The sequence below is a fragment of the Solea solea genome, chromosome 16 (assembly GCF_958295425.1).
Source record: "Solea solea chromosome 16, fSolSol10.1, whole genome shotgun sequence".
NCBI classification, from domain to species: domain Eukaryota; kingdom Metazoa; phylum Chordata; class Actinopteri; order Pleuronectiformes; family Soleidae; genus Solea; species Solea solea.
Window position 1 is genome coordinate 17344372 of NC_081149.1, and position 26174 is coordinate 17370545.

Genomic DNA, 26174 nt, shown 5'->3' on the forward strand with positions numbered 1-26174 from the left:
AGTGGTACTTCATTTACATCAAATATACAGTGGCTAACTAGTTCCACATGGATTTCACTTTCTTTCCACAGCTACAAAGCAGCAGTGTCGCTTCTAGTGTGAGATTAAGAGTTGTTTTAGTTTCTAGTTTCTTAGCTTCATGCCTCCATATTTATGACCATACAGGGCGGCATCTCCCACTGTGATTGTGTCTGTGTGAGTGACATTCTCAAGTGTTCACTCCTTGATTTCATGGCATTCTCTCAGTTTCCTTCTTTTGTGCTGGCATCAGCTCACTAGAAAGGCATGTGCCTCTGATGTGTGTGTGTGTGTGTGTGTATAAGCCATGCATACTTGCTCTGTGCCTCCGTGCCGTGGCTGGAAACGCTGACACAGTTTATACTAATGACATATTTATTGCCACATGAAAGGGGACATGTGTCAGCCAGCACTGTCCTGCCTGCTTTGTCCTCACTTTAAAGTTGACATTCAAACTCCAATAACCTCTATGGAAATAAAGTCATGTGCTTACTGTAAGTTGTTAGATAAACTCTAACAACATACAATAGTAAGCAATCCTGTACTGAACTGAGGGCATTTAAACAGTATTATTATTTGTATATATAAGCATATTATGCAGGTTTGTCTTGGGTGTTGAGTACTTAATTAGAAGGGTCCTTGAGCTTGAGCATGAGGACTGTTATGCTAAGTGAAGGGCTAAGATTAGCTCTTAGAGGTTACAATGGAGTGGAATAAAAATCCCTGTCAAGTGCAGCGTTACATCCTCCCTTATTTTATCTCCCCGTGTCTTAATCCACTCAATCCTTTTTTTGACCAAGACTCCAATTAGCAGGTCCTTTCCCTATCTCAGGCCACATCCACACTACTGTGTTGTTTTGTCCTGATACACCTGCAGTCCACCAGACTCAGACACAGTTACCTGCATTTGCTTTCAGACTGATTGTTACCAGCCACAACTGGACTATCAGCTGTGACCAAAAGGCTCCATTTAATCCTTGTTCTATTTCACCATTGTTGCTTCTTATTTATCGTACTTTCTGAAAGATAGCAAACAACTGCAGAGGACAGATTCAGTTACCTGTACCTGAATGATCATGTTAAATACATTTTCAGGTGTGTGTGTAAGATGACACACCCATCTCAACACAGATAATTGCTCTCCAAATCCAAGTTTTGGATGAACACATAGTGGCATGGATGTATAGTCTGTTAATTGTCTTTAGCTTCTTTTATATACAGTTCCTGAGTGACTATGGAGACACATCTTAGCTTCCTTATGACAAAACAAATGTTGTACTAATGCTCCCAGAGAGCGGGCCAGTGGCACTTCAAAGGACATTTTTTAATTTGAAGAGGAACTTGTCCCCTGTTGCTCTCTGTTCCTCCTCCTTTTACCATATCTATTTTAATATGCTGGCTCGTACTTTGTGCCTTTTCTCCGTTGCTCTAGCGTTGATTCTTCCCTCTGCCTCGCTTCTCATTGGCAGGTGTTTTCTCAGTGTGATGCCAGGTGTGGTCTCATGCTGTTCACTGCCAAGGCACCAGCAGGGGGACAACAGCCTTCATTCATGCCCCACTACTCTGATATGGGTTTTCTCTTTCTTTTTCTCCCCCTATGTCTTTATCCCTCTCCCCTCTGAGGACTATTTAAAAAAAAAAAAAAAAGGACCATTGTGAATGCTGCTGAAAACATTGATTTACTGTTTTTTGTTTTATGTGCATCTCTATCATCAGTCAATTGAAACGGAATTGTGTAATCTTTATCCTTACTGTAAGTTATTGCAAGCTCAGTGCGTCTTATATATCGGTAAACTTTGCTTTGCCGCCAAATCAATACATGGTTTTTATGCAATTCTCAGTGGAAAGTGGTACAGCCTCATGGGGCCTGACTATCGATCCGGGAATTAGCGAGCATACATGTGTTGTGCGAGTGGTTCTGAGGTAAAATGGGCGATTCTGCTCCTATGCATGTCAGCACTATCTATTTATGGTATTGACCAAAGGAGACAAGATAGGATCAAGAGAATTAGAGAGGAAAGGAAAGGGGGAGATGAGTGTAGTTGAGAGGAGTTTGAGGAGTGGTGACAATATTAAAGAAAGAAGGAAGAATAAGAGCAATTAGAGGATTAACAAAATGTCTCAACATCGGCAAATGAGAGGAGGAAAGTGTGTAAAAAGATGAAGAGGGTCTGTTTAAAACACAAAGAGAAAGGACAATACAAATGTGCTTATACCGTATGTTGCAGGCAAGTCGCTCAGGGTAAGCAGTGCATGCAGTTCACAGGGTTTTCCTTCACCGGTTTTTCCTTTTGCAGAAGGCAGAAGAAAATGACAGGAGACGGATACACTCAGAGAAAAAGTGCTGTGAAAAAAATGTGAGAAAAAGAAGGGTTGATGCCTGTGATAAACGGAGAGAGTGTGATTTGTAAATGGTGAAGGTCAACTGACCTGAAGTGTATGTGTGTGTGTGTTCAGTAATGGGCCTATTGATGGAGAGGGTCTATTTTGGTCAACAGACACACACACACACAGAAGGACGAATGGTTGTACAGATGGACGGATAGATGGATAGATAGATGGGTAGATGAGTAGATCATAGGGTTGACGGATGGGAGTAATGACGGAAAGATGATGGATGGATCTTCAGATCGTGTCAACCAGTCACATTTTCTTAACTGTAAAATGTATGTTATTACATTTGACAGGAATCTCACTCACTCACTCACTCACTCGCTCACACTCACTCAATCTGCCCCGCCTTAGTTTACATGATCAAACAAATTGTCTCTAGCTAAACACTCATCTCCAATGATGTGCTTGTCAGTTGCTTAGTTAGCCGAGTAAATACCATCTTCATTTAGTTTGTGCCTGTATTTTTGATGGCACATTACCCAAAGATCCTCATGTGCACATGGAGAGAGGGCAGTCTCATTTTTTTTTTTGGTCTCAGACAAGGTACATGGACCTCATTTCATAGCTCCCCTCTAGTGACTTCTTGGCACTCATTAAAAATGTACACTAGTAAAGATAATTTTGCATCTCAGAGAGTGACTGATGTTTATCTTCACCAATAAGTCCCAATCCTGTTATGCTCGTGTGTTCAGTAGATTAATCAGGGCAGCAGCACAGAACTGCTCCTGTTTCATTCTTTCTGCTATGAGAACCGAGCAATTAGTCTCTTCCAAAGCCATGTATCTTATTGCTACCGAATTAAACAAATCTGAACTTGATTTTCCTGTTGTTTACCTGGATCCTGAAGCTGAATAAAATATTGTTTATTTTATTTTATAAAAGACGATGGGGAGCATTGAGTAAAACATTGGTAGAATTCATCGGAATGGCTGCTAAATATTTCATTTCTTTCTCGTTCGTATAAGTCTGAGACACTGGAGGCAACGGTTTGAATGAAAATAGAGCAAAAAAAATATATATAACGCACTGAAAGCTGTTTGGAACACTTTCACCAGGACTTTGTAGGGGTTTTCATAATAGATGCATTGGTTTTAACCCACCTGACCCGTTTCCAGACAGGAGCAAACAAAATGAAAAACATAGGCGGTGTGGCTACAAAATACACTTTTTTGACTTACGAGTTTCTGTAAATAAACACCTTTTACGTCATGTAAAACAGAGGTGTTGCTTGATTTTGCCTGAAACTCATTTTGTCTTGTTCTGACCAACTAGCGACCCCACCATTTTACGTTGTTCATACCTGTCAGCATGCCTTTGGTTTGCTCCTCTGGCTTTAAGGCAGTGTTCGCTAATTCACTGCTGGATCAGGCGTTTGTCTCACTCTCAAACACGGATACTGTATGTGGTGTCTGTTTAATAGCTTAATAAGGTCAACAGCTGTGCGTGACAGCATGTTTAATTTAGACCAGATTGGAGATGAATGGAAACAGAGACATGTAAAACATGAAAAAGATAGGATATGTCTATGTGTGTATATATATTCTGTTCAACTATGCACTATAAGTGAGACTGAGGAGATAAAGGAGACAGCTCATGCACTCTGTGAATGGAGGATCATTTGCTTTTCTGTATCCACCTGTTTTCTCTTAATGATGCATTTAACCCACATGCTTGGTTGAGTACTTGTAAAACAGCGCTCATTACACATTCTCTCCTCCGGATTCTTCTCTTCCATTTTCAGAAATCTATTCATGTACTCATGGGTTATCCAAGTAACTTTTGGTTTCTTTCCTTGTCCTTACCCCAGGTCTTCAGGTATGGCTCTGCCGACGCCGTACTATCAGCCAGAAGAGGACGATGAGCGGCCCTTCATCTGCTCCCTGCCGCCTGATAACGGCATCATGTCGTGTTCGGATGTGCCAGCGAGGCGCGAAGGAGGACGCACCTGCTGCCTAGACAAGGAGGATGCGCTGCACAGACAGGCTCTCGGCCTGACTCTGGAGCCGCTGGCCAATGGTAGTGGTGCAATGGGTCTGTGTATCAACTGGCATCAGTACTACACGCGCTGCCACACAGGGAACAGTAACCCACACAAAGGTGCCATCAACTTTGACAACATTGTCTATGCCTGGATTGTCATTTTTCAGGTAGGATGCTTCCTGGTTTCTCAACGTAATATCATATAATATGAAGTTTATTCATCTAAAGAAGCATTTGTAGATTTGTATGAAAGGAACCTTGAACACTTTGTATTTTCTATTCCATTTAAGATATTACTCCACCAATAAATCTGTATTTTGTCACTGAAAAGTAAAATGATCGTCCAGTTTCACGAAGTTCACTTGTTATAACCTGTTTTTGCCTCTGTGCTCCCAGGTGATCACGCTGGAAGGCTGGGTAGAGATCATGTATTATGTAATGGATGCCCACTCCTTTTACAACTTCATCTACTTCATTTTACTCATCATTGTAAGTAACAATTACTACTCAATTATTAGTACTCTACATTATAACAATCTGACACATCCATTGTGGAATAAAGTCTGATGATTACACACCTATAAGTAAAGAGTGAAATGTAGCTGTAGTCATATGCTCTGGAGATGAAAATCCCTTAAATCATTTCCAATTTATGCAGACATCAGTGGTCTCCTGCTGTCAATACATTGAAGGATTCCTGGGTGTTAATAGACTTGTGAAAATCCATAGAAGCATAAAGGACTGTTCACAATCGATATCTGCAGGAGAGCGGGAAGGAGATGGATGTTATTTAAATTGTATTTGGTGGTGATCAAGAAGAAAGTGAAAGAAAATGATCATGGACAGCCGAAAACTGCAAGACCATGTATTTCCAAAAGGAAAAAGAAGGGAAAAAAAACAACATTTTATCAGCCCATTGCAGTGCCAGATGGTGGCACAATGAACATCATTTAATTCTATGTTCACACTCTGTGGAAGTACAGCAGAAGTCCCAGAAGTAGACCACAAGAAACGCACTACAAACTGTTTTAGTCGCTTGTAAAGCTTGGATAGAGAGCAAGAAACCAACTGAGGTGAGCCAAGGAGATCAAAATAAAGAACAAAGAAAGAAGAAGAAATATCTAATCTAATATATATATATATATATATATATATATATATATGTATATATATGTATGTATATATATATGTATATATATATATATATATATATATGTGTATATATGTATATATATGTATATATATATATATATATATATGTATATATGTATATATATGTATGTATATATACGTATATATATATATATATATATGTATATATGTATATGTATATATATATATATATATATATATATATATATATATATATATATATAATCACAAGCCTAAGAGTTTAATACTTGAGCTACATTATATAATCACTGATTCATGCTCAAGTTGGCCTTGAAGTGAGGTTATAATTGGAATCCTGACTGCAGCTGTAAATGTCATCCCTGTTTTGGCAGATGTGACCAGAGGTTGGCATTAGCAATATCACCACCTTTTAGAAGATATAGTAGTTGACATGGTGTCACATTGCAGTGTAATCAACTTTGCCGGCATTTTGCTGCTCCACTGATCAAAGTCAGAGCAAGAAGACTCTATGAGCGGACTGAGTGCGCTAAAAGAGTTCTTGTTTAGTTAAGTGTAACATAAGCTGCTTTCAGACGAGCACTAAACTCCACTCCAGAGATTCACCAGAGACTGTGTGCAGGGGTTGTATGCCAGTGTCCTCAGAGGTCACTTTGGAGATTCAGCTCCTGAGTACAATCTCTGGCTAATGTCCAGTCAAACTGATGCAAGAACTCAGCAGGAGAAACTTTGGAGGATTCACAGTGAGTGTTCTGCCTTCCCGTATGCTTAAGCCAGACACCACCTCACGCTGATCCTGTGGAGTTTCTCCTGCTGTTGTGAACGCGTCTCACTGTCTGTTGCGTTTGACCCACAGTATGTTAACAGCATAGCGGATAAAGAGCTCCGTTACACGTAGAGCACCTCATAACTGCACCAACACTCTGTGGCACATGGTCGGTTGTTGCCGCACGTGCCTCCTAACTGTAGCTCCCCTCGAAGGCTTCAGTCTGTTTGACTGTCAGGACAGCTAGGGGCCTATGAGAGGTGTTGGAAATGCTTTAAAAGACAGAGATTTGAGGTTCTGTTCATAGTCAGGGTCACCTTGACTTTATCATTCTTCAGTTTTGTTGTCCTTTCTCCATTCAAGTATTATTATTTATATTTTCTAATTCATACATTTGCATCTTAAAGCTTCCAATACACTGGATTGTGTGTGTTTTTTTTGTGGTTGTATGTGTGCAGTCATGTGTATTTGAGAGAGAGATGATATTTTCTTTTACAAAAATGGATGGTGCAAGCTAAGCCTGCCGTATACATGTCCGAATGTGTGATCACACATACTTGTTGTCAACATGTGTGTGTGTGTGTGTGTGTGTGTGTGTGTTTGTTTGTTTGTGTATGCACACATGCATAATGCAGCGATGGTCTGAATGGTCATATCGGGCTGCGCTTCCTCATTATGCGCAAAGCTGTCTTCTGATCACAGGCACAGAATAGACACGTTCACTCGCACAGATGTAAGGCTGGAGGTAAATCAAAGCCCCACACACCTGCAGACCTGCTTTGACCCACAGGCCACAGATGGGCATCTCTCCTCCCTCTCTTTCCACACACACACTCTCTCTCTCTCATGTACAGTGTATTTGCTCTCAGTTCTGAATATTTCTAGGGTTCCCAGCTTCTCTCTCTCTTCTTCATCTTGCCCTGCATCTATCACCTTGATTTGTGAATGAAAAGCTTTAGGTGTAGTGTCAGAACATTTGCTTTTTTTATATATATGTGGATGTTTTTTGAAGTGTGTGTCATCTCAACGTGTGTCTAAAAAAGTGGGAGAGAAGTGTTCACATTTGTAATGAACAAAAAAAAACTACACTCGGCTACAAACCTGCTCTTCCACCCGCTCAGCATAAGCCATTATTGATCTAATCACTGTTCCATAACCAGCTTGAAGACAGCCAATAAAAGCCATTTCAGCAGTGTTGTAGTGATTCCCATCACTGCCAGTGAAAGGGTCAGCCAGCACATGCACTCCTTGTTTTTCTAACCCTCGTCTTAAAAGACACTTTAAGTTGCGGTTTGAAAAGAGAAATAGTCAAATGTTTTTCTGACAACAAATGGCACACATATGGCATTAGATTAAAAGAAAGAGACGTTCAGTTGGAGTGGAAGGGAAAGTAAAGTTGGACTCGGATAATAAAAAGAAGGAAAAGAGAAAGATGGCAAGATGCTGAACTGGTATGTGTTGCCTCGGTGTGTCTGCTCAAATTAGCCTTGGTTTGGTTGGGAGCCAACATTCAGAGACCTTTAGCATGAGTGCTAACATTTCTGCAGGGTGATTGGCACATGTTAGCTGAAAAAAACAAAACGCCTGTATTTTCCAAGAATTGTCTCATGTTTTCATGTTCCTTCCTGTCTAATGAATGAGCAGCCAAAGGCTAATTATTTATGCATAATTATTTTTTTCTTGGTTAAGTTTTTTTTTTCTACATTTCATTCTTTTGGCTTAATATATGCCAGATTATCTCATACCCCGTGCCTTTCATTCACCATTAGATGCACTGGCTTTATTTTCACAAATCACACACTACATTTTATACCTCGATACACTTTATCCTAACTTCCTTTTGTCCCAAATCTCCACAGATTGGTTCATTCTTCATGATCAACCTGTGCCTCGTGGTTATTGCCACCCAGTTCTCAGAGACCAAACAGCGGGAGCACCAGCTCATGCAGGAGCAGAGGGCGCAGTGCCTGTCCTCCTCCACTCTGGCCAGCATGGCTGAGCCGGGAGATTGCTACGAGGAGATCTTCCAGCTGGTCTGTCATGTCCTCCGCAAGGCTAAGAGGAGATCGGCAGCTTTCTATTACACGCTGAGGGGCAAGCCCCCACCAGCTGGTGGAGGCAGGGGCAACAGGCGCGCTGGAGGGCACATGAACGGAGAGCGTCATCGTTTGAGGCACCCAAGATGTGAGTAAGAGGGCCTCAGTAAATGTCATGTGAATTAGTTCTATTTATTTGTCACTTAACCTTGACTTTTTCAGACAAGTGGAACCGTGGAACAGAATCTGATGACCACCTGAATGCTGGATGTAACTGTATTCTCTTATCAAAATATATGTAGCCCATGCGGCCTCTGCTACAATTTAACATAATGTACAATCCTGTATGTTTTGCATTGCAACTTAAAGTGAATCCAGAGCCATATTGAATTAACTCCTGTCACTGCATCCCTCCAGCATCCACTTGCCCACACCAAAGCAAGCAAGAGCACGTCTCTCAGCCAGAAGCCAACTCCATCAGTCTGTCTGTTCCTCAAAACCCAGAGGACTGCCCTATATGTGCACTGTCACTGAAAGATGGAGGCGAGGCTGTGGCAGACTCTGCCAACCACCAGGAAGACGAGGAGGGCACTGTAAAGGAAACGGACAAGGAGGAGAACCACTTGGAGGAGAAGGGGGATGAGGAAGGGAAGAAGAAGAAGAGGAGGAGGAGGAGGACATGCTTTGAATATTGTTATGACATTTGGAGTGGTATGAGAAGGAAACTTTGGGGCATTGTGGAGAGCAAGTACTTCAGCAGGGGCATCATGATTGCAATTCTCATCAACACCATCAGTATGGGCATCGAGCATCACAACCAGGTGACATTTTCTTCACAACTGTAAATGTTTTCAATGTGCCAAAATACACACACACACACCAGAAGCCAACACATCTCCTTGCTTTTATTGTGAGATTTCAGCACATGTTGTTGACATCGGGGTATTTTAGAAAGGCAAAACATCTTACTGCAATATTAAATGTATAGATTCAAAGTATCTTTGCAGACACGTGTGCTGGCATTTACAAGCACCTGCCTGGTAGACACATGATCACACTGGCCTTTGTCAGGAACAGAAGAGAGAACTGGTTGAGTGAAAGATTCCCCCTAATACCATCTACTTCTGCTTTAGTGTTACACTTAATAAAATGTCCGCTGCGATAGAAAGAAAATCAATCTTTTTCCATAAACATGTTACAAACAACAAAATCTCTTTGGGAATCACCAAAATCTGAAACAGAGAAAAATAATCCTTTGAAATCATGTTATCAGAAATACAACAGCTTTAAGCAAAACAGTGACAATATTCTACTACAGGCTATGCCAAGTAACAGTTCACTTTTACTGCAACGTCATTCCAATATTGAACTCAATTGCAACAACTAATAATTCACACTCGTATGACATTTAAAGGCAGTGATAGTCAGGAAAAGACACGATGCGACGCCGAATGAGCCACTGTCACGATGGACGGGCAAAAGCCACACGCTCCCGCGCACAGACCGAGTTTCTAGAACTAACGGAAACAAAAGGAACTTTAAGTACATTTTCAAGTGTCTTTTAACTCTTATTTTCAATTCAATATTTCCATACTGACTCTCTTATAACCACTTACACAGTGAACATATTCTTATGATATCATAGACTTACAAAGTATATATTTTATTATGTGAGGCTTTTGTTAAATGCCAAAAACCTGTTTTTAACATCTGTCCCTGATGGCAGCCATGTTATTATGTTAGTTATGTGCCAGTACCTTATATAGACACACCTGAACTATTGCTTTGCGGTTTGTTTGTTTGTTTGTTTGTTTGTTTGTTCTGTGTTCCGTTTTTTTTCTCTGGGACTTTGGTAAATGCTGAATATTTTGGAAGCTGGTAATTACACCAGTGCCATCACTGTAGGAATATGAATTGGCCAGACAGACAGACTGCAGTGTCAATAGTGTAATCATTTTTCTCTTCTCACTCCCACAAATCACCGCAGCCTCATCAGACAGACCGCTATCACTTCTGATGAAGCATCGCCGCTAGAACTATCATAATAGCAGCTGACATTCAGGAGGATGAGTGTGGGCGTGGAGCATCACTGCTCTGCTGTCTCCTGACGGAGGTGTAAACATTTAGCCTGGCGGCAGACAAAATGGAGCTGGCTTTTAACTTTGGCCTGTGTCTGATGTCTGAAACTGAGAGTGGGTTAAGCCTGTCAAGAGTAAACACTACATGCATGTGTATGCATGCTAACACAAATGCTGTGTGTGTGGTTAATCACTTTTAACAGAACCCCCTAAAAAAAAATAGTGAAAGAACACTTATTCAGTGCATTTACAAAAGATTATATATACCGTGCTTAGCAAATGTATTAGACCACCAGCCCATGTAAGGTTTATGCCACAGTATTGGTAATTATCACAATCATTTTTCATGTTTCGATAATGCACCAGTATGTAGAAGCTCTTCAACAAAATTATATTTTTAATGCTAAAATATAATTATTATTCTTACCCATGAATGTTCAAATTTACTGTTTACAAAAAAAAAACAGATTAAATTAGTAAAACCCATTATTATTTCTTGATTAAGATGACAAATTATAGTTATTTGCTAATCATTGCTGACTTCTCAGAGAAGACCAGTTTGGTTATAAAAAGGTGAATTCAATTTGTTATTTGCCAAATAAATAACCATAACATTTTTTAGTTTTGTTGAAAGATTTCTAAAATATTTACTGTATGTTGTCCCGTTTTTATGAGAGGTGGTCCGTAATACATTTGTTAAGCTCTGTGTATGTAAATAAAATAGGTACAGGTGCATTCATACGAAGCAGTTTTTTTCGTTTCCCCCTCATTTCTCTTCTCACTCCTTTTCTTCTACTCTCTCTTGTTAATTCTATATCCATCACTCTCCCCTTATGTCCTCCATAAATCCCTCTGTGCACTCATCTCTTCCACATTCCTCCACTCTTTTTTTTTCCTCGCTGTCTCTCTTCCTTCCTTCCCTTCTTCCTTTACCCCCAAGTGTGTTATCTACTCTGACTCTGTAGTTTTACCCTGTCCCTCCTCCCTCCCTCCCTCTCTCTCTCTCTCTCTCGCTCCCTCTCTCCCTCTGTCCGTCTTATCCTCCTCCTCCCTCTTTGACGGTGTTCAGAGTAGTTGCTTTCTCTCATTGAATGAAGACTCTAAAAATAAACAATGGTTGTAGGGGAAGGAAAGTGAGAAAGGGGGAAGAGCAAGGCAGATGCCGGTTACACAGCAGTTTTCAGCTCAATTCCCCCGTCTGATCCGTGTGTGAGTGAGTGTGTATGTTTCAAAGTAGGCGTGTATTCGGAAAATGTGTGCTTTTCCCAAGCATATACACATACGCACACACACATGCACGCAGGTGCTTTGTCTGCCGTTTGAGTATTTCTCCCTTCACAGTTTTCCTAAGCTGGCACAAGAACAGTTACACAAGTGAGTGTTGCTTTGCAGATGAAAATGTCAAAACTTTGACAAACAAAGCTTTTTTGATATCTTCCTCACTGAAAAATGACTTTCCCTCTTTGCAACACAACCAGCCTAAGAGAAATGTTCAAGCATATTGGTTTCTTCTTTTTTGTTTTGTACATTTGCAAATTTTCCCAATGATGTTTTATGTTGAATTTGACTCGTTCATGTCTGGAGGCTTTTTGTGTGTGAAAGAAATTGGCACATTGTAATTTAGGCTTGGAAGTTGTGGCGCGTTCATTCATATTTCATGTATAAACAACAACGTACTGAGAACACACTTTGATGGAGAAAACTGGATAAGCCGGCTGGATAAAAAAAATGAAATGCTCTTCTTTAGAAGCCAGTGGTGATTGCTCTAAGACGGCAAAGGGGAATTCAGCTTCCCCTAAAATGTCTTCAAATATGTACTCTGTTGTATTTACATTTGAATACTACACAGGTGCAATTAGAACGTGTCACTAGTTGCTTCAGAATCAGCTGTTTGTCACAGAAGAGGTTTTTTGAGGCAAAATAGTGACTTCCAGGGAAGCTCAGCTTCTCTGGGAGTCAATGGAGCAGTGGGCGTGCACTGGATGGAGGAACTGTCGGATAAGCATATCCAGTTTTTGATTGACAGCTTTGAGGAAACATAGACGACAGCAGAGCCTTTTCTGCCTCAGAGGGACGTCTGCAGACAAATAGCTGGTCGTTGTGTGTCATTTGCTCGGCGATATAGCTCGTTTTCTTTGTACATAAAACTACATAAAATAAAAAGGCTATTATAGCATTTCAGTTTTACTTAATTATCGCTTTGACTTGTTCATTCACAGAATTGATGTATGAATAAACGGGCCTGAAATGAGCTTCCCGTGTTTCAAAAACCAGCAGCCGCCGCTGTTTTAGAAGCAGAGTAAAGGAACCAGGTAGAAAATAATGGATGAGTAACACACACAAGAAAATTAGCAGAAACATGATTGGAAATAAGAGATGATGGGGCAAGAGGAAGGAAAGCAGCGAGGAGGGAGAAAGCAAGGGGGGGGGGGGGGTTGAATGGTGGTATTTTGAATTCAACTGTGATGTCATGTGATGTGATGGTTCTGTCAATAGTGCTAAATCTCATATTCCGTGTTTATTCTGGTGACTAGTCGGAGAGTTTTGGACATAGGTCAGAGTCAGAGCTGAGAGTGAAGGGATACAATTTGTTTATGTCCTTTGTGTCTGTGTATATTCAAACATCCCATCCTGCTGCAACTCGTCTACAGAAGCTGTATTTTAACATTTCTCTTGACAGGTGGTCCATCAATTCCTCTGTACCTCTGTGTGTGTGTATATATCTACATATATATATATATCTATTGACATAGATATATATACACATTTTGTGCTTAACATTGATTTTTCTTTACGATGTTTTACTGCATATATAATTCAATTAAATTAGATTAAATTATATAACATTTCTCCCTTAATACATCAACATAAAGATCACTTGTGTCAGAAGACTCCTAACTCACATTCCTCTATTCTCATATTCATCAAACATGTAACTTAAGCAGATGTTCACATACACACACATACCCGTTTACTGATAATTTTGTTTCCTTATTATCTTCATGTAGTGTCTGCATTATCTATCCTCATATAATGTAATATGTCATTATGTTCTTCCAAGTCTGCCCCACTCTCATAGCCACAGTATCTTAAGTAAGCCTCAAGGGAAATACTTCAAAATTGGCACAAACCTCCACTTAATATGCTATTAGAATTTAATAGTCAAAGGTGTGTCACTGTAACGCCACAAAACATTTTTATGGCCATAATTCGGACAATATCTACACTAATCATGACAAAGTATTTAATAATATTCAATTCCGAAGTGATAAATGGTTTTATTTAAGAGGTTAAAGGTCTTTCTTCGACCTTTTGAATAATGTTCTCAGAAGCACTTTCCTGGATGTTATTCGGGACAATTACACGGGGACATTGTGACCATATTTCCTGTAATTAGACTGCAGGCGTGGGGCCATGCTGCCGTAAATCTAGTGCAAAGGCGATGTTTTTTTTTTTTTAAATCTAAACCAGAACCCAATGTTTTTTTCAAGATGGCAAACTAACCTGACCCAATTCACAAAAACAATAAATCACGCAATCGGTGCATATAATAATTTAATATATTATAATATAATATCATTTGTGCATAATATATCATATCTAACTACTTAACTATCTATGCCATTTCTGTAACACTTTATATTATTTTAATTACAGCCATCTCCAGTATATGCTGCATATGTTTAAATTAATCTCATAAACTTTAATTTGATGCATGTGTTATTTAATGCTGCTTAAGTAAAAGGCTATTAAGTCTGCACATTTATTTGGCAACCTAAAAAAAAATTATTCCCTCGACCCATATTATGGTTTAGACCCAGTGTGTGTGTGAATGACAGATCTTAACCAATCTGTAGTCCACTGATCCGTCCTGCGTCTCACTACTGAGCCCAAATGAGCCTCAGTAGAGTTTTTTCAGGCTGGAGCATTGTAGGCTGAAACCAAGCTCATGAGATTTAGGATAGTTTTGCGAGATTATTTCCCCCCCACCCCCCCCCCCATCCCTTTCTATCATTCTTGCCATTTCTCACCTCTAATCGAATATTACTCTTCCCTCCTCCTCACCCATCATGCCATCCATCTACTCCCATGTCACACTCCTTTCTTTGCTCCTCCGTTGGCAAGGTTCTTCTTCCTCTCCCTGTCTACCTCCTCTGGTCGACGGGAGAATATTGATTGTAGATAGATGGCTCTGCCAGATAATGAGACTCCGAAAAGAGAGAGAAAAATGGATGAAACTAGGCGGATGGAGACAGATTGGGAGGAAAAGCGGATTAGAGTAGGAAAGAGCTAGAGATGTGTTTCTCTCATGGTAAGCTAACTTTGGCGGCACTAACTTGCTATTTCTACACAGGCTTTGAAACTGAAATTCACAGGGGGTATCAGTGAAAGCATCTGATCCATATCGTGCAACGCACGCACGGAAATAAATCCAGGATTAAATTAAACATCGATGTGCTTTTCGCTGTTTGTATGAGTTTCTTTGCCAGTTCCAGATAACTTATTCAGCCTGTGTTTGGCACCATGGTCACACCATACCGTGCGCTCTCTATAATTCTCATTTTGCTGTTTGTGTTGGCTGATGAGTTATTTATTTAAACATCCTAAACATCTCCATATGTTTCCTATTTGAAATGATACGTACCGGATTGAAGGCCATTTTTCTTTTTAAGTGTCAGTGACAGTTTGAGAGGGACCAGAAAAAAATGTCCTGCGTATTTAGTCGTCGTTTAGTCGTCGTTAGTCGCGGGAGCTGTGAGGTTGAATATGAAATATGTTGTGCTTTGTGCTTTGCTGTTCTGCACCCCAAGTCACATCTTAATTGTTGTTTTAACTTGTGTCTTTTCTGTTTCTGTGACCTCCGCCGCCCAGCCCGAAGAGCTGACCAACGTCCTTGAGATCTGCAACATTGTCTTCACCAGCATGTTCACACTGGAGATGATCCTCAAGTTGACTGCTTTTGGCTTCTTTGAGTACCTGAGGAACCCCTACAACATATTTGATGGCATCATTGTTATCATCAGGTTTGTAACCTAGAAAATGGCTGCGCAACTGGCATTTAGTCATTACAATACAGCATCAAGTATCTTTTTATTCTTTAGATTAATCAGAATGTACATTAAATGCATGTGTTATACATTCCTGCAACAAGATTATAACGTGGATGTGATGTCTTCAGACTCTTAAAGCTCCCCCAGTCTTTGCTTTGTCCACTTTCCATTGGTGCTTTGAATTACACTGCTTCTTTTACATAACACATGTTTAACACAGGAACAGTCGAGCAGCATCAGTCTGTTATCACCCATATGGATTATGATGCAGAGCACTCATTAATTCCTTTTTATCCCTCCCCATGTTCCCTGATTGTGTGTGTCTCTCTCTCTCTCTCTATCCAAATGTCCTCTTCTCCTCCACATCCTCCACTTTCTTATTATCTCTGTGTCTGTCACGGTTACACGTGCGTGTACACAACCGTGCAATTCGACCATGCAGTGTGTGTGAGATCATCGGCCAAGCAGACGGCGGTCTGTCAGTGCTCCGGACCTTCAGGCTGCTGAGGGTCATTAAGCTGGTGAGGTTCATGCCTGCGCTGAGGCGGCAGCTGGTGGTGCTGATGAAGACCATGGACAATGTGGCCACCTTCTGTATGCTGCTCATGCTTTTCATCTTCATCTTCAGGTAAACTGAGAGTTTAAAACATGAATGTGTGCAGCAGGAGTACAGATTTGGCGGTGCATGTGTGAAACTGTGGATAATGATAATTGACAGATGAGCAGCCTAAGATGGGTATAAATACATCATAAAAGCATTAAACATGAGACGTTCCATGAAATAAGACAGACAGGCTTTAGGCCAAAAAACAGTGATGAGAGTAAACCGTAACTATAAATGATCAGATAGAGACTGATCTGAAATTACACTGGTGTAATGATCATTTGGCGTGATTTAAAATGTACATGAATGTCTTTGCTCTTGACTGTAAAAACCTTGTTAGTGATACACCATTAGCGATGCTTTGCTCTTTACATCGCGAGTTCAGTGATGAATCACACCGATCATTGTAGCGGCTGTAAAATCAAAGTAGTCCTAACATTTTTAAATGATCCTCTAAACATGTGTCCATACACGACGAAATGCAGCATTTTCTACCTAAATGAACATTGTGATGTTGAAAACGGCTGTTTACAGGAACCCTCCCTCTCCAACCATCCTATTTAATGTCATTTAAATAATTGATTGCAATTGTTACAAGATGAATTACACTATGGTGTATTCACATCGTGACTGATGAGTTGTACAGTGCAGCCGTGCAATTATATTAACTCACTTGTGCTCATATCTTGATGAGTGCACGTGTGTGTGTGTGTGTGTGTGTGTGCGTGCAGTATGTTTACCTGGCAATCTGCCTCTTTTAATTATACAGCGCAGCAATAAAACACTAAGTGTATCGAGAATGGCACCAGAACTTTTAGCCAGCTAATGCTGTCCTTAGCAAGTGGCACTTGGCACTCCGCCACTGTAGCTTTTTGGGAGCAGTTAATGTACACTGCCTCTCAGCTAAGACTTAAACTTTTAAGACCTCTGCATAATCACTATAAAAGAAAGCAGTGATGTATGATGGCGAGACATGAATGAGGAAAAGAAGCATCGACTGGGTCTCGCAGCCTTGTAACAACTGCAAACTGTCAGTGAAAGGTAAAACACACAGAGGAGAGGAAATGGGAATGTGAGTGACGTTAAATTAAACTTTGAAGTAAATGGTAATCGGCATTTGTCTTGAGTATACTACTTTTGTATAGATGTCTACACTTGTGTATATTTTGACATGAATGTGTGTGTAGGCCCGTGGCCTGTAATGTAGTTTATGAAAAGGGATAAGGCTTCTTTATTGATGATTTTGACAGAATTAGATTTTATCTGTTATGCCATGTTAAGCAGATGGGTCTACTTGTAGTATAATTAATGGAAACACTGAATGCACTATATTCTTATGTGGCTGTTTTTTAATTTTAAGAAAAACTGTTTTTTTTGTGTGTTGCAGTATCTTGGGGATGCATATATTTGGCTGTAAGTTCAGTCTGAGGACCGACGCAGGAGACACAGTGCCTGACAGGAAGAACTTTGATTCCCTTCTCTGGGCCATTGTCACGGTCTTTCAGGTACAAAATGTGTTAAACACAATTCAAACCCTTTCTTTGTACGGCCTGGACAGATGTGCTTGAGCATGTGCAAGAGATTTGTGTCTGTGTGTATTCTCAATATGTGTGTTTTCCTGTGGTCTACTCTGTGTCTTTGTGCTGCAGATTCTGACTCAGGAGGACTGGAACATGGTGTTGTACAACGGCATGGCGTCCACCTCACCCTGTGCTGCTCTCTATTTTGTGGCTCTGATGACTTTTGGAAACTACGTGCTCTTCAACTTACTGGTGGCCATCTTGGTTGAGGGTTTCCAGGCTGAGGTGAGATGTTTTCAACTATTTTGGCATCAGACACTAAGCAAATGAATGAAAAGTTATGTGACAAGGGATAAACTATCTGACCCAATCAATGGCAATTTGCTCGCACAATTTGCCTTGGTTAGAAAACAACAATAGATTTCAGCTCATTTCATCATTTGCTTATCCTTGATTGTTTTTTCGACACTTCCCTTTCTCTGTACCTCTTTCTTGCTGCTCACTATCCTCGCTACAGGGCGATGCAAACCGCTCTTACTCAGATGACGACAGATCTTCCTGTAACTTCGAGGAGAATGATAAGCAGAAAGACTCTCTGCATCTCTCAGGTACTGAATGCCTCTGGCAGTGCTTTCACACCGGCTAACACAGCATGATTCCTGTTGGGGCTCTGGTTCTTTTCCGAACCTTGGTGCTCTCAGTGAAACCAGCCTGCATTAACACCGTTTAAGCGGAATGAAAGTTCCACAGGCTTACGTCATGAACAAAGGCTCAATGCACAATGTTTGCAGAAATAAACACGGCTTCTGCAAAGTGTTCCTTCTGTTGACCAACTGCTGATGATGAGAAGATGTAGAACTAAAACTATGCTGCCTAAAACAACTTTAATAACACACAGTACATAGGTACACACACATATTTATTGGTCATTTTTGAAATGTGTCCATTTGCCATACGCACAGCAGATGTCAGGTATACAAACTGCATCTATCAACAACAGTGCTGTCACACACATCACACACCCAAACAATTAGTTTCACAAATTCAATAGATCTATTAAAGTGCTTATTACTTATTATAATGTGGATCCTCACACACTGAGATTCCATGATTTGTTTCACAGTTTGTTCAGCGGTGAAATGACTGTTTAGCACAAACGATCTGCGAGTGATGACACCTGATGATGACAGCCTGTCTCTTCTTCACTGTGTGGGACTCACAGATCATCGCCATGCACACACTGCGCATGTTGACAGTCTTATGCAGATTGTTTTTATTTTTTGCAGATAAAGAAAAATACCAAGTCATGGCACATATAGTTACTTTCCAAGAAGCATCGATTAACAAAACCTGCATTTTCATGTCAAAATGGCTGCTGTGAAAATAAATGTATTGTTTTAACACTAACACTATTTCCCCAGTAGTGACTTTAGTGACTAAAAGAGCAAAGCAATAGCAATCATTTCAGGAAGTTTAGTTTTCCGCCTCTGACATCAAGAACATTGCTTGTTGTCTGATTTCAACAAACATTGCCAAACATTTGTTTGGAATGGTGAGCAGAACAAATCTTTAATAATGCATGCCTAATGCCAACACTCCATCCACCCCTCGTGCTATTCTCCCTGAAGGCATAACAGAAGTGAACTCACCAGAAGCCAGCCGAAGCATCAGGCAGTAAAGTGTAGCATTTAGCCGCACACTAAGCCTCTGGTGATCACTGTTCTCAGCCTAAACATACCTTTTAAATGTTAACTTACGTGAACGAAACGCAACAATGTGAATGAGTCTTGGTAACTTTTCCACCAAAACATATATTTGAGAAGGGACCACTGGCTTTATCTATAACAACGTGAACGTCATGTTCTTGTTTTTGTCACTGTTGTTTTCAACAATCATCCATCACGCTTCTCGTTTTCCTTTCTTTATTTATTGATTTATTTATGTTTCCTATTATCATCTAATCATTTTCCTCCTCCTTATTCCTGCTCTCGCTTTCCCTCAGACCCCAAGATCTGTACTCTGACTCCAAATGGACACCTGGACTTGCCCTCGCTTCCTGCCGGTTTTTTCCCTGGAGAGAGGTTGACCTTCGCTCTTGGCTCCAGGAAGAACAGCGTTATTTCTCTTGGCAGGGCAAACCTGGAGCAGAGGGCAGTGGTAAGTGGAAATAACTGTAATGAGAGAGGCTGGGAAATAAATAGCTGCTGGTCCTTTTGTTAGTTGCTGGTTGACCTGCTCGCCATTGTGTTTTGATGTGACTGTGTAAGTGTGGGTAGTTTCTCTCATGTCTGTCTGCCCTATATCATAGGTTTTTCCAATGATTTATTTGGTTCAATTATATTCATCACAATAATGTTTAGCTTATTAAATGCTATGACCCATGTTAAAGTTTAACTGAGGGCTACTCACACAGATGTACAACGTCCTGTAATTTGAATATTACTTATACATTCACATTATATAATCCATCATTTTAAGTCTTAATTTCCATCCATCCATTGTCTACTGCTTTATCCTCCACACGAGGGTCGTGGGGGGTGCTGTGCCAATCTCAGCTGACATAGGGCGACAGGCGGGGTACACCCTGGACAGATCGCCAGTTACTTTATTCTTCATAAATACAAACAACACAGTAACAACTTCTTTTTTTAAATCCATTATTGTAAAAATGAGTGTGAATGTCAAATCACATCTCTCTCTCTTTCTCTCTCAGTATCCATGTCGTGGTTATCACAACTGGGGTCGCACACTGCCTCCCCATCCTCAGGCTTTGTGGGCCCGTCGTTCTAGCTGGAACAGTCTGGGAGGTGGTTGTCCATACTCTTCCTCATCTCCCTCTGCTAGTCCGGCCTTCACCTCCACCTCTGCGAGGCCCTTCTATGGCTACGGCCTAGGTGGCCTCGGAGGGTTGGTCGGAGGAAGCCTCCGTATCCGTGGTCCCCGTGCCTCCTCCTCCCAAAGCCGGCACCAGCACTACACAGACCAGGATGAGGAAGAGTCTCTTCTCTCCCCCCCTGCGGTTGCGTCTCACTCTCTTCACCTTCCCCACCCTATGCTGCCTGGTCACTTTGTGCCCAGGAGAGACCGCAGAGCTCTATCACTGGAGCTGCCTCACCTGCTTCAGGTGCCTGGACCCCCACACCCTCCACCGCACCACCCGCTGCCCCCCACGACGCTCCATGCTCACCACAGGAAGAAGAGCTTCTCTGGGGGGATGATGATTGGTGGGGGTGGTGGCGGTGGATGCGACGGTCTGGGTGGTTTAGGAGGGACCCACCAAGACTGTAATGGGAAGACTCCTCTCCCTCAGCTCCTCCAGCCCCCACCTAGACACAGAAATGAACAGGCTGGAGGGGCAAACACCCAGAGCCACATGGTGGCTAATGTCTTCCCACAGGTGAACGCACGCAGCAAGGAACGCGAGGATCTGGATGATGACATTGACTATGTAGGTTACTATTATGTGTTTGTGGGAGGGAGGTAATTTATTCGTAATAGCATTAGGACAAGTTTATCCATGTACTCACTACACCACTTTCAGAGTCGGAGGATTGTTGTACGTCCCGCATTACACGATGTGCTTATTTCCAGCGGCTGGGAATGAGATTGGGGTTTGTGACCCAGCATAGAGGTGTCATAAAGTCTCTGTGAGGCATGTATTTGCATATCTTACACTGCCAACCGCTAATCACCAGCTGATTATTGGCAATTAGCCACAACTTACAAAACTCGTCTGCGAGCGGATTATCAAGCTGGAGTTCTTGTAGTGTGAACAAGGTTATAGGTTTTACATGTTACATGTTTTCCTCTGGTACATATTGTACCTTCCACAGATGCAGGTCAGCATCACATAATTATTAAGGCTATGTATCAATCAGCGATCAGTAAAACAACTAAATCCAGCCTTGTGATTCTGAAAATCCAAGCATTAGCTTTTGTCTTAAATTACAAGGTTCTACACAATGCAGTAAGCCCATGCTCTCTTGTGTAGGATCTTCGGATAATTTGTATAAAGCCTGCACTCATGGGAGTCCCATTGTTTTCATTGTAAACAAGTCTGTGTACAAGAGAAACAAGGTTAATTAGAAAAGACTATTTAGACAGCAGGAGAGAGAGCTATACAGATGGCACTGTTGGAACATCCTCCACGCTGTTGCGAAGAAGTGTTTCACTTTTGTAAATAATTCACCAAGGAGTCCAAACAGGAAGTTTTTTTGCTGTGCAATTCAGTTCGTCTTTTTGGTGTCTACTGTGTGGATAAGTTGTGTGCAGTGCAGTGTATGGGCTCTGTCTGCGAGCGCCATAATGCATAATGATGCCTGTATGTGTTGCAGAGCTTGTGCTTCCGCATCCAGAAGATGTTAGAGGCGTATAAACCAGACTGGTGTGAGAGCAGAGAGGATTGGTCCGTCTTCCTATTCTCCCCACAGAACAAGTAAGTCACTTTAGCTGTGCTTGTTTTCCCTGTTGTACAAAGAGTGTTTAGTGTTGGGTTAGAATGTTCTTTTCTAGCTCTGCAGCCGCTCACACACACACACATTATCAGCTGACCACAGTATATACAGTTTCCCACCAAAGCATGGATGGGAAGATTCCGTTCCCCATCTCATTAATAGGAACGATGGGTTGCCAAACTTCCACAGAGAGGGACTACATTAGAGTATTGATCGCCTCCTTGTAAATAACAAAGGGATGTTTCCCCCCCCACTGTCTCCTCCTTTTAGAGAAAGGGAACATACCTCATTGTTTACCAAAGGCAATTGATTACATTTTGCATTAATGCAGTGATGTTGTGTCAGAATCCGCAGAGCAGGGTCTCATATAGGTGCGTTTAAATGTGTCAACGTATGTTGCATAATAGTTCCGAAATATATTTACTCAATTCTGCTCCTTTTCAGCTACTCAAATAAAGCAATCAGTGGAGATAATTGCTTTTTGGCAGCACGCAATGTTACACGCTTGGTTTTAACACATATTCAGTGTTTATGTCCCAACTCTCTCTCTCTGCCTGTCACTCGCTTTGTTCCTCTCTTATCTCCTCTCCCAGCAGAACACTGTACTCCGGAATCTACTGCCTCTGAGAGAGTTGTTGATGTAATTTGTTTTGAATTAGGAGCAATGTAAACATGGGCTGAATGAAGCTATTTACTCACCAAGATATGAAAGAGCTCCCGCGCACCGTGAGGGAACTTGGCTCCCATTCTGAATTGATGGAAGAGGGTTTTAAAATGCATTTGATCAAATGGTGGCCTAATGTATACATTGTCTTCCCCCCGCAGTTTATTTATTCATTTATTTCTTTTCCTTTTCATTTATCAGTGTTTTCTCTATTCTTGTTTCCACTCATTCCAGGTTCAGGCAGATGTGCCAGTCCATCATAGCCCATAAGCTGTTTGACTATGTGGTGCTGGCTTTCATCTTCTCCAACTGCATCACAGTAGCTTTGGAGAGGCCCAAGATATTACAAGGCAGCTTGGTAAATTCATTTGACGTGGTTGTGCATGTGTGGCAGCTTTTTCTCCAAGGAAGAATTCGATTTTATTATCTTAAAGGTGCAATGAGTAAACCTTTACTACCCCTAACTGCCCCATGTCCTCTCTCTGACTGGATCCTCTTCTCTCCCCTCCTGTTCAGGAAAGAGTCTTTCTAACCATCTCCAACTACATCTTTACTGCCATTTTTGTGGGCGAAATGACACTCAAGGTAACATTTTACAACCTGCCTCTCTATACCAATGAGTCAAGTGAAGTGTGTGGCTGTTCTGGCATCTTTTTTTGTCCACTTGTCTTCCTGTGTCCCCCTGTTTGTCTCTCACTTTGAATTGCCTTCGCCTCAGGGCTCCCACAGCTCAACCCCTTCCCTTCATTCCTGGCACTTTCCATGTTCTTTTGGAACGGAGCAATTAAGCAATGTCATTAATTAGTGGCTAGTCTTCTCCTATGGATGCGGTCCGTCTCCAGCACTCCCCCACACTTCTGTTGACTGCTTCTTTTTTTAAAGCCGCTTTCTTAGGGTCCCTCTGTACTCATCAGTCTTTTTTTGCACCCTTCCTTTTCTTTTATTTGCTCTCCCTCTCTCTGCCATTGTCTGCGTATTCTCTGCAAAAGGCTCTGGCCCAAATGGGCCATCAATTATGCACCACCACAATCAATTATTAACCAATCACAGCCCATCAATGAGCCACAGAGTTGTCAGCCCCCGGGCCAAGCCGAACATGTCTCCCTCCATGCCTCTGTCTGTATCTCCATTGTGTGTGTTGCTTTGTGTGTGACTGCGTAACATTTATCTCTCTGTTGGACTCTGCTACGGTGTGTTGCTGTGTACAAGATGTAGCCAAATAAAAAAAGCACAGCACAGCAGGAGTGGTCAGCATGATGCACAACCTGGTTAGTTTATGAGGCAGCTTCAAGCTAATTGTAGCACTCGTCACTAACACATTCACTAGCTCTAATGATTTCCCATTAGTTTCCCATTACTTTCTATTTCTCAACACCAAGTAGAAAAATTGTAAAAAGGAAACACACTGGCAGTTGTGAAAACTCTCACTTTACATTTTGGCATTCAGACCTAAAGTGTTTGCCAGGAACTGATTTCTTTCAACCGTCTTGACATGTTTGCACACTAACCCACACAATCCCTCTGAAGCTTCACCGGACAGTTGGTAAACAGCTTCATATGTCAGTGGCAGCATTTTTTCTTTTCTTTTTTTCTGTCGATTCATTGCCTCCACAAGTGCTTAGCCAAACACTGCATCAAGCTGTGTGCATGTGCTGAATACACAGCAGAATACAGTGTAACCCTGTGCCTAACATATGCTTTCACCTGCTTTTCCTCTCGTCTTCAGGTGGTGTCCATGGGTCTGTATGTGGGGGAACAGGCATATCTGCGGAGCAGCTGGAACATTCTCGATGGCTTCCTGGTTTTTGTGTCATTGATTGACATTGTTGTGTCGATGGCAGGTGGGGCAAAGATCCTCGGGGTGCTTAGAGTACTCAGGTTGCTCAGAACCTTGCGTCCCCTCAGGTACCAACAAAAAAAAAAACATCTTTGTTTTTGTTCAGTTAGATAAACAAATAATAGCTTCAACAGCTTTGCCATATCTTCCAGTTGTTATCTTGTCACATAGTATGTAATGATATAATGATGAGTGAATACTAAGATCACTCCCTTAACTTGTATCCATTAAAGCATCTGTAGCTGATATTTGACACTGAAGAACTTTGTTAGAAATTTCATGAACTTCCTTTTTATTCATTCCTCTGCTGTTCTTTCACATTCTTGTTTTTGTTCTCCTCGTACTCCTTCGTCCTTGTTCAGGGTGATCAGCAGAGCTCCAGGTCTGAAGTTAGTGGTGGAGACACTCATCACTTCTCTCAAACCCATTGGCAACATTGTCCTCATCTGCTGTGCTTTCTTCATCATCTTTGGCATTCTTGGGGTACAGGTAGGACGCATACTATTTCCATATTATTTTGGACTGTTTTCCTCACCATGATGAGGCTTTTTGAAAAAAGAAAACCTCTCCCTTCCGTTCTCTTTTTGCTTCAAAGCACCCATGTTTAGAGGCACACGTTGTTTTCTCTGTCTCTATAAGCTCTAATCATCACTGCACACATTTTCCAGCTGCTGTTGATCTTTGACCAGCTCATTATTTCACTCCACCGGATCTTTTTTATCTCATCAAAGAAGTCAATGAAATGTATTCTTTTATATATTGTTTTTTTTGGGTAAGTTTTCGTACGCAGCTGCATCAACAGCTTGGTGTCACTATTCTTCTGACAGTTGTTTAAAGGCAAGTTCTTCTACTGCTTTGGCCCTGATGTCAAAAACATCACCAACAAGTCTGACTGTCTGCAAGCCAACTACAAGTGGGTTCACCATAAATACAATTTTGACAACCTGGGACAGGTTAGTGTCACTTGTGTGTTATTTTGCATTTTGTATGTGAATTGCATTTTTTATAAGAATGTGAAGTAGAGCGTCTTATTTTTTTTTCCTTTCCTTTTCTGTCTGGCTCCTGTCATCCAGGCTCTGATGTCCCTGTTTGTACTCGCCTCCAAAGACGGTTGGGTGAACATCATGTATCATGGTCTGGATGCTGTGGCTGTGGACCAACAGGTACACACACACACATATATATAAGCTATACACAAAAAGAAGCACAATCTACACTATCCACAATGTAAATGTAACATGTTTACCTTTAGCTAACTCTCTTTCTCCTTCCCTCTCATCTCTGTTGTCTTGTCTCCTTCTGTCACGTCACATCATTTTTTATGAAATCACATCACGGACAAATTTGCCACTTCCAGCCGGTGACCAACAACAACCCTTGGATGCTGCTCTACTTTATCTCCTTCCTTCTCATCGTTAGCTTCTTCGTCCTGAACATGTTTGTGGGTGTGGTGGTGGAGAACTTCCACAAGTGCCGCCAGCACCAGGAGGTGGAGGAGGCCAAGAGGCGCGAGGAGAAGCGACAGAAACGCATGGAAAAGAAGAGGAGAAGTAAGCGAGAGGACTGAGAGGAGGGGGTGAAAAAAGGAGGGAAAGAAGTTATTGTGTTTGATTAAAGCCTTTACATTTTCCATTCCCCCGT

The 26174-nt window shown here is 41.4% G+C and overlaps 1 protein-coding gene across 3 annotated transcripts in view; it reads left to right on the forward strand.

Annotated features, from left to right (window-relative positions):
- cacna1ia (calcium voltage-gated channel subunit alpha1 Ia) overlaps positions 1-26174 on the forward strand; it is a 64721-nt gene that overhangs the window by 13215 nt on the left and 25332 nt on the right. For all 3 annotated transcript variants that reach the window (XM_058652608.1, XM_058652609.1, XM_058652610.1), the window contains exons 5-23: positions 4220-4559; positions 4789-4881; positions 8149-8473; positions 8743-9146; positions 15276-15427; positions 15897-16082; positions 17446-17563; positions 17708-17863; positions 18096-18186; positions 19581-19735; positions 20292-21026; positions 21913-22013; positions 22931-23054; positions 23213-23281; positions 24423-24601; positions 24896-25022; positions 25361-25486; positions 25607-25696; positions 25891-26083. In XM_058652608.1, coding sequence (XP_058508591.1) covers positions 4220-4559; positions 4789-4881; positions 8149-8473; positions 8743-9146; positions 15276-15427; positions 15897-16082; positions 17446-17563; positions 17708-17863; positions 18096-18186; positions 19581-19735; positions 20292-21026; positions 21913-22013; positions 22931-23054; positions 23213-23281; positions 24423-24601; positions 24896-25022; positions 25361-25486; positions 25607-25696; positions 25891-26083 — 3764 coding nt within the window. The remainder of the gene's footprint in view (positions 1-4219; positions 4560-4788; positions 4882-8148; positions 8474-8742; positions 9147-15275; positions 15428-15896; positions 16083-17445; positions 17564-17707; positions 17864-18095; positions 18187-19580; positions 19736-20291; positions 21027-21912; positions 22014-22930; positions 23055-23212; positions 23282-24422; positions 24602-24895; positions 25023-25360; positions 25487-25606; positions 25697-25890; positions 26084-26174) is intronic.